Source organism: Meles meles, chromosome 4 (assembly GCF_922984935.1).
Source record: "Meles meles chromosome 4, mMelMel3.1 paternal haplotype, whole genome shotgun sequence".
In the NCBI taxonomy this organism is placed as follows: Eukaryota; Metazoa; Chordata; class Mammalia; order Carnivora; family Mustelidae; genus Meles; species Meles meles.
Genome location: NC_060069.1, coordinates 89169626 through 89178748, shown reverse-complemented (window position 1 = coordinate 89178748; position 9123 = coordinate 89169626). Strand labels below are relative to the sequence as shown.

The following is a 9123-nucleotide window of genomic DNA, read 5'->3' as shown; positions in this document are numbered from 1 at the left end:
GCGAGTTGCGGAATTTCAATAACTGTGACAAGGGTGACTGATTTGTGAACCAGAAAAGGTTTGAATGTCACAAAATTTACATTGGTCCTATCTATTGGGGATTTAAATACCAAAAAAGTATTCGGGGATTTCTAGAGAGCTTTGGGCAGTATTGAAGAACAATGGCGCGTTGGGAAATTTACAGTTTTACCTGAATGAAAGGGGCCTCGGTTGGGAACAGGAGTGCAGAGGGAGGGGGTTAGTGGGGGGCAGACCAGGGAGACTAGGGCAAAGGAAGAAAAAAGAATAACACTGGAGAGAAGAAAAAAAAAACCCACCAACTCCGCAACAATGTTTCCAGTTTGCCCCCCACACAAAAAATGCCGCCTCAACAACCTGGAAAGTTAAGAGCTCTCTTCCACCTGTGCTTATTTGGGGGGGGGGGGCGCAGGAAGCCTCATCGATCTGATAAAAGTGAGAAAATGAGGCAACCGATTACCCTGAGAAATCACATTTCTTGTAAATAGTTAGCCAAGTGCCCGTGTGCTACCGAGATCTTAAATTATGAACAGGAGGGGGACGAGGCTAGAGGGAAGCAAACTTCAAAAGGAGCAAATAACAAAAGCCTCCTTTGCTGCCCTTGAAGGGGCTGGGGAGGAGAGGGGAGAAGAAAGAAAAGAAAGTTGCTGAATCGGGACATTCTGGAAGTGCCTGTGTTTACCAGCCCCATCCCCACCTCCTACTCTCGGAGATGCCCCGAGTAGCTAAATCGCTCAGCTACGAGCAGGTTTGAAGAAGGACAAGATAGAGAAAAAAGAGAGATGAGAGACAGAGAAATAGAGAGTGAGAGGGAATGGGGGGGGGGATAAAAGGAGAGTGTATATGACTGCAAGAAGGAAAAGGAATCGTGGCGAAACAATTTTTCCATGAGAAGAGGGAAAAATTTGGCTTTAAAAAAAAAAAAGTTGCTACTCCTGGCAGCCCTGTTTGTCAAAAGGGGATGTCAAGCGCTTTACAATACCTGGGATTGATGAGGCGGGCGGGCCAATGAACGGCGCGCGGCGCCTCGGCGCGCCCTCCGTTGGCGCGGCGGCTGCAGGCGGGGGGAGAGCGGGCACACCAATGGGCGCCCGCGTCAGCAGCACGTGACACCTCCCCCTGCTCCCATTCATCAAGGGGGGGACGGTGTCGTCCTTTCAATTCATTTATCTGCAGGAATGATTGCTGCTATCAGTCTCGCGCTCACCGCCCGGCTGAGGAGGTGAAAGTTTCTCCCCAGGAAGATAAACCGCAAAAGACAATATTGTGCATGATTTGCGCCTTTTCTTTGGCTTTTTCTTTCTTTCTTTTTTCTCCCCCCCCCCCCTTTTTCCCGCAAAAAGCAGAGGGGGAAAAAGGAGAGTGAAGGAGCGAGAAGGCGAGCCTGAGAGAAAGGAGAGAGAGAGAAAAGAAAGGGCGAGGGGCTAGTGGAGAAGTAAGGAGGGGCATACGGCGCGAGGCGGAGAAAGGGCGAGTAGTAGCGGCTCCGGCGCTCACATTCCTCTATGCTACAAATCCGGGAGGAAGTTTTTTTTTGGGGGGCTGAGATGCTCCACGCCTTTTCCTGGGCAGCCTTGACGCAGGGTCCTCTCGGCAGAGACTGAGCGGCGAAAAGTGCGAGCCGGGCCGGCGGGGTTTGCTTGGCGGGCGCGGGAGCCCGCCTTGCCTGCGGCCCGGAGCCGTCCGGCTTCCCAGCGCTTGGTCAGGCGGGCGTCCCGGCGCGTCGCGCCGCTGCCTGCGGGCTAGGACTTCACGAGGTGGGTCGACTCCTCCTCCCTCCTCTTCTTCTTCTTCCTCTTCCTCCGCCTCCCGTTCCTCCTCCTCCTCCTCCTCCTGATTTTCCCTCCTCGGCGGGCGAGGGTGGGGGGGGGCGGGGGAGGCCGGGGCTCGCCCCGAGCAGCCACGATGCTCCTGGACGCCGGCCCCCAGTACCCCGCGATCGGCGTGACCACCTTTGGCGCGTCCCGCCACCACTCCGCGGGCGACGTGGCCGAGCGCGACGTGGGCCTGGGCATCAACCCGTTCGCCGACGGCATGGGCGCCTTCAAGCTCAACCCCAGCTCTCACGAGCTGGCCTCCGCCGGCCAGACGGCCTTCACGTCGCAGGCCCCCGGCTACGCGGCTGCCGCGGCCCTGGGCCATCACCACCACCCGGGCCACGTCGGCTCCTATTCGAGCGCAGCTTTCAACTCCACGCGGGACTTTCTGTTCCGCAACCGGGGCTTTGGCGACGCGGCAGCGGCAGCCAGCGCTCAACACAGTCTGTTCGCTGCTTCAGCCGGAGGCTTCGGGGGCCCACACGGTCACACGGACGCCGCGGGCCACCTCCTCTTCCCTGGCCTTCACGAGCAGGCGGCGGGCCACGCGTCGCCCAACGTGGTCAACGGGCAGATGAGGCTTGGCTTCTCCGGGGACATGTACCCGCGGCCCGAACAGTACGGCCAGGTGACCAGCCCGCGTTCGGAGCATTATGCCGCGCCGCAGCTGCACGGTTACGGGCCCATGAACGTGAATATGGCCGCGCATCACGGCGCTGGCGCCTTCTTCCGTTACATGCGCCAACCCATCAAGCAGGAGCTCATCTGCAAGTGGATCGAGCCCGAGCAGCTGGCCAACCCCAAAAAGTCGTGCAACAAAACTTTCAGCACCATGCACGAGCTGGTCACGCACGTCACCGTGGAGCACGTCGGCGGACCTGAGCAGAGTAACCACATCTGCTTTTGGGAGGAGTGTCCGCGCGAGGGCAAGCCCTTCAAAGCCAAATACAAACTGGTCAACCACATCCGCGTGCACACGGGCGAGAAGCCCTTCCCCTGCCCCTTTCCTGGCTGCGGCAAGGTCTTCGCGCGTTCTGAGAACTTAAAGATCCACAAAAGGACGCACACAGGTACGAAACCACTGTTCTTGAGCCCCCATCCCCCATCCTGGGCCTGGGACCCGAAGTTTAAAAGTCAGCTGCCCGGGAGCACAAACCCGGCCGTGGTTGGTCTGGGCGTCAGGTTCCAGCAGGCAGGCAGTGAAAGTGTGCGCTGGTTTTAGTTTGAGGCTTGAACTTACGAAGAGGTATAGACAGGATTGGACAAGAGGTATCTAGGAATATAGATTTTTACACGAGGGCTAAAAAAAGGCTGGGAGTGCAGAAAGACAAGCCCAGCTTTGTGGAGCCCTTGCAGCGCGCAAAGCCAGGAGAGGTGGCCGGTCCTTGCTGGCAGCGGAGGCGCCAGCCGCTCCAGCTGCAGACAAATCTAAACATTTGCTTCTGGCTACCATCTTCCTCTAAGCAACTTAGTGAAGATGTTGTCAAATGAAGGAACTAAGGAAATTGGAGGAGATAGATGAAGGCGCAGAGAAACAAAAACCGAAGGGGGGGGGGTATTGAAAGCAAATAAGTTGGGCCTGAGGAGGCTTTTGGAGGCTTATGCATATTTAAAGAGCCTAATTTTAGTAGTGACTTGTTTTTGAGTAAGCTTGAAGAGTTGGGAGAGTCAATAGAAGGTGGAGAAGTCTTTTTTTGTCAATTAGATTTTATGAGATAGTTTTCAAAACACCGAATGCTCTGTATTAGCCTTTAAAAATAAAGAGACCAGCCAGGAACAGTTAAAAGAAAAGTTCGCGGCGAGCTCAAGGCTGTGGTCTGAGCTGGCAGGACATTCCGGGCTCCTAGCTCCAGTAAGACCAGGAATCCTGTCTGCGTCCCTATTCTGGTTTGCCTGGGTGATTTCTGTGAACCGCGTTTGGAACTTGGGGTTTAAAGCCAGAGTGAAGGAAGAATTTGCGGCGCCGAGCTCTCGGCCCAGATTACCTTATAAAATGTGAGTGTGAGTAGAGGGTGGGGTGGGGTGGAGGAGGCGACGAGGGGGGTGCGGAGCGTCGGGGAGGGGGTAGGGGGAGGAGAGAAGAGCAAAACAGCAGGAGAATCAGTTCTCAATGTGAAAATTAGAAAGCAAGAGCTAGGTAGAAGCCGCCCGAAGTCGTCTGTATAGCTCTGGGCAGAAAAGCCAGCAGCCAGACCTGCAGCCACTCTGAGATCTAGAAAAACTACCATCACTGATAATAATAATAAAAAATTAAATCCGGATGTAATTGGATTAGGAGTTAAAGTAGTTGAGATATTTATAATTACACTGCAGATAGACGACTTTGTTGAAGACCCGGGTTTTTGAACCTGCAAAGTACTAACACTGAGTTGCTGTCTTTTAAAAAAAAATTTTTTTTATCATTGTTTAAAATTTTAAAAATAGCCGCAGGATTTGTTATCATCAGACTTCTTTCTTTCTTGCCTTCGCACCAGGGGAGAAGCCCTTCAAGTGCGAGTTCGAAGGCTGTGACCGACGCTTTGCCAATAGCAGCGACCGCAAGAAGCACATGCACGTGCACACGAGCGACAAGCCCTATCTTTGCAAGATGTGCGACAAGTCTTACACGCATCCCAGTTCGCTGCGCAAACACATGAAGGTAATCGCCGCGCTCTCGCTGCCCGCCTTTGAGCCAGGACCCGCTCTACTCTTCTGCCAGGGCCCAGCGGCGAGTGGCAGCCGGGTGGTGGAAGGAGCTGGCGGAGGCAGAAAGGCCAAGGTTCCACTTAGCTGAGTACGGCTGGGCAGAGAGGGTGGGGGCTGGAAAGGGTCACGAGGGCACCCAGGGGTGTTCTAAGTTTACTTTTAAATAATGAAAGTAAAAAGAAGGAAGTACGCGACTGAATTTGGCCCAGGTAGGGAGGTAGCCAGGGCTGTACCAGCGCGTTGACTCTGCCGGAGCTGCCGCCATTGTAGCTGGCAGCCTTGGCAGAAGTGCTGGGCTCTTGCACACAGACCCAATCATTTGCTTACCTAAATCTGCGCAAGCAAAGTACAACGGCTGCAGGAGGGACCGTCGCCGGCTCTTGCCTCAAATCCTGCCTCCCCCTTCCCAGATCTATTTTTCTTTTGTGAGTCCCGGGGGCGGGGGCGCTGTCCCTCCCTGGAGCCCTGCAGGGCGGAGGCGGGCAACCAAGCCTAAGTCCGGCGGGTCAGGCCTCCCATGAGCTCAAGGGGCTTCAGCGCTGCGTGGGGAGACGGTACGCGGCCTTCGCGCGTCCTAGGCCGCCGCCGCGCGGGCTCTTTATCTCCGTAAAAACGCGACCTTATTCCCGCAGGTCCACGAATCCTCCTCGCAGGGCTCGCAGCCTTCGCCCGCCGCCAGCTCCGGCTACGAGTCCTCCACGCCGCCCACCATCGTGTCTCCCTCCACAGACAACCCGACCACCAGCTCCCTGTCGCCTTCCTCCTCCGCAGTCCACCACACAGCCGGCCACAGCGCGCTCTCTTCCAATTTTAATGAATGGTACGTTTAAAATCAGAAACAAAACACCGAACAAAACCCTATTTAAGAGACTGAACACACACGTACACAAAATATTACTGAATGAACCCTGCGAATCAACACAGCCCCCTCCCCCTCCCCCCCCGCCCCAGACACCGCAGTTCTATTTTTTTTTTTTTTTAAACCTGCCAATAGACCCAGGACCGAGTAAGAGAAAGAAAGCCCCAAACCCTTACTTTTTTTCCTTTTTAAAAAAATTTTCTTTCCTCTTTCTTTCTTTTTCCTTTTTGTTTTGTTTTGTTTTGTTTTTTTGTTGTTGTTGCTGGCAAAGGTTTGGTAGCCAAGGGGCGGGAGGGTGGTCGAGGAGAAGGCGGCTGCCTGTCCGAGTGCTGCCAACCCCGACCGAGGGCCAGTTTCTCGTCGGAATCGAACAGGCTCTCTGGGGTTCTGTTTTGTTTGTTTGTTTTTGTTTTACTTTCCATTCTTGTAAATACAGAATTATTAGCTTAAAACTGTACTGTTGGATTCTGTAAATAGTTATATCTCGGTTGGAGCGGGCGGGTGGGTTCGTGGCGTTGTGGTCTTTGCATTGGGGGAGGGGGGAGGGGGCTGGGCGGGCGGGCGGGCGGGGGGGGTGGGGTGGGCGGCCGAAAGCCAACTGTTTGTACTGAATGGCAAGAATGTTCTAGTAAATGTGTACCAAAATGTGAATTACTTTGTACGATTACAGTCTCCACGTCGACCTAACAAAATATTATTGGTATTAATGTGCTTTTTTTTTTTTTTTTTTTGTATAAAGTGCAAACATTTCTTGTCCCAAAGTCTAAGTACTTTAGTGCAGTAAAATGTTGTTTCACGTCCTGTCAAGAATTCGTATAGTACGAGCCTGGATCTGCGTGTCAAACTGTTCCATTTGTTTATGTAAAGTGATATTAAAAAAGATATAAACTATAATTGTCCGTTGCTTTTGGCAAAAGATACAACCACATAATGTATATAATTCCTAGTTTCCATATTTATCCGCATGTAAAGGGCCGGTTTATTCATGTTACAGCTATTCAATATTTATGGCTAGAAAAACTCGTATGTACACTTTAGTTTCCAGAACTGTTTGGTAACCTTTCGTACCTTATTAAAGATTCTTAAATCTCAGTGATTGTGGTAGGAATTTCTTCTTCACCCCCAGCAACCTGCTGCCTCTTCGGCCAGCGTTAGTGGGTCTCTAGAAAAGCTTTTCCAGTCTCCCTCGCCTTCCCTTTCTGTCATTGCAGGTCGTATAAACGTGATAAATGAACGCTACCCTGCTGGCTCTCCGAGAGGGTGTAATTAGTATTTATATCAAAATTTATGAAACAAATTTTCGGCCGCTGTATAATTTAAATGACCTTTGCAGACGTAGAATAACAACCATAAAAATAACAGAAATAAATTGCACAGGCGACATCAATATTAATGTAGGTGAATTGTCAGAAGCTTGGGGCTCACTCTGCCGTGTTGCAAATGAACTTGAAGCAGAGGGTTCCGCTGCCCCCCAAATTAAATTCTCTGGGCTGAAACCGAGTTGCAGATTTACAATATCATATTTTAAATTGCTGTCTTCAATTAAACCATTTATGGCCATAACTAATTTTCAGGATGGTGATGCATGCTTTTACAAACCTTCCTTTCTTTGTACAAAAGTAAATGTCCATAAAGCGGTTTACTTATATTTCTTCAAATGTGATGTTAATTTAAATTAATTACTTCCTATGATATGTTATTATTCCTATAATTTTACTACTGTTATTAGTTCTTTAAAAAATACATCTAGGGAAGAAAATTATTTTCTGTAATTTGATTATCTTTCTATCTCTTTTATTTATTTCTCATTTACTTAAGAAATTCGTTCCACTGGCTGGCGTTGATACAGTAAATTTGTAAATGAGGAGACAATATAAAAAATCTAAATTACTTGTGCTTAATGACTGTAGCAGAACGCCTTTTCTCTAAATCAGATTGTCTTTCTTGCAGTTTAGTTTGATAGATTTGCAAGCTATGCTGCTCCTTCGAAGTTAGCTGTGCTGGTAGGAACGCGAGCTTCTTTGTCTCTGGTTGTAGCTTGCATGATCGCCCCATTAAGCAGACAGCGTAGGGGAGATCACAAATCAGGGCCTTGGCTGTAGCTGCAAGGGTGTGGATGTGTCAGAGCAGGAGGCAGAAACTGACCTCACTGTGGACAAGGACGAACCTGGACCTGCTTTTTTAAATATACTATGTGTGTTCAGGAAAACATAGGCCATACTGACTCTGAGAAGGAAAGTAAGAGAGGGGGAAACCCTGCAAAAGTATGAGAACCCCTTAAGATACTGACATCTATTTCAAAGAGACATTAATTTTTCAGAGTATATCATTGACCAATTACAAAATCAAAGTGTTAAATTCTTTTAAAAAATCCTTTGTTTGACATGTCTTTTCATCTCTTGCCATTTTTTTTGTCACTTTTGGCCAACAAAGTTTTCATTGGTGAAAGAGGGGAATTGGTGGAGTTTATGTAGCACATGAAAAACTGGAAGATGGTGGTGGTTAACTTTTTAAAAAATACTATTGTGATTATTAGAGTAAATATCAACCTTTCATGAAAAGAGCGCCACCTTGCAAGGTTTAGCGAGATTTAAGGAAGCCGAACACCTAAACAAGAAATGCTGCTAGCTCCTAAAATTTGTGAGACCAAAAGCTGTCCCCAGTTGGCTTTGGAGGTTTCAGATTGATTAACAGTGTAGTATTTGAAGTGACAGTAGATATTAAGCCCAATAATTAAAAAAAAAAAATAGAAAGAGGAATGAAGATCATTCCATCTCTCTAAGAAAGATAAACACCTCAATTAATCCTTCCCCTTCCCATAAAGATCAAAATGTCTGGGATCCTGACCATGAGTATTTATGATAATAATAATCATAATAACAACAGTATTTTTAAACTTTGTTAGTACATTTAAGAAGATAGTAAACGACTGCATTTTTTCTTTGACCATTCTTAAAAGCAGTTTACTTCAATTTTGGAAATATAAATGTGTCACTATTTGTTATGTTTCGGGTGATTTTTTAACTTTAATATCATTTTGTATAATAATTAAATATACTATGATATATAATTTATAGGATATTTTAAATGTAAATTTTAGGGGTTAATACTTATTTCAAAACTACTTCACATTTACAAGACTTTTTTTTTTTTTGGCTTTGGCCAAATAATTAAAAAAAAAAATCATTCGAGGAATACTGTGTGTGTTTGTGAATAATCTCACTCACAGGAAAGGAACTTTTATAGTAGAAGGCAGTATTTATGCCAATGCCCCTTATGCTTCTCTTCCCCAACACCCACCACAAAGAAAAAGTCATTAATGATGTAGGTTGCTTAAAATAATGCTTCAAACTTAAATGTAGTCTATTATTTTGCTGGTACCTTTAATGTCTGCTTCTTGAGATGTATTCTTCATACTTTTCTTCATGGGCTATTAGGTTTTGAAATACATGAATGTGAACAGCGAGATATATTGTTAGACCCTATTTAGCAGGAGCTGAATATGCTGCAAATGGCTGGTTTCTGTGTGTAGCTGTGGATTTTGGTTTAGGCAGAAAGCCATCCTGATTCATATTTCCACTGTATTGTATTCTCGGTACTATCAAGTGATTAGAACAACTGACAAGTTATTAAAAAGTTATATTGTGTCAACAAAAATGCCTAAGTACAAGCAATCATATTTGAGAAATGAAGAGAAATGAGTTGTGATATGTGTGTGTGTACATTTACAGAGTAAGCATATAA

At 47.8% G+C, this 9123-nt stretch overlaps 1 protein-coding gene across 1 annotated transcript; it reads left to right on the top strand.

The window, feature by feature from the left end:
- The first annotated feature begins 1209 nt into the window (after positions 1 to 1209).
- On the top strand, positions 1210 to 5516 carry ZIC1 (Zic family member 1). The gene is made up of 3 exons (XM_046003618.1): positions 1210 to 2905; positions 4310 to 4473; positions 5153 to 5516. The coding sequence occupies exons 1-3, from the start codon at positions 1924 to 1926 to the stop codon at positions 5348 to 5350; spliced, it is 1344 nt and encodes a 447-aa protein (XP_045859574.1). The 5' UTR covers positions 1210 to 1923; the 3' UTR covers positions 5351 to 5516.
- Positions 5517 to 9123: the final 3607 nt, after the last annotated feature.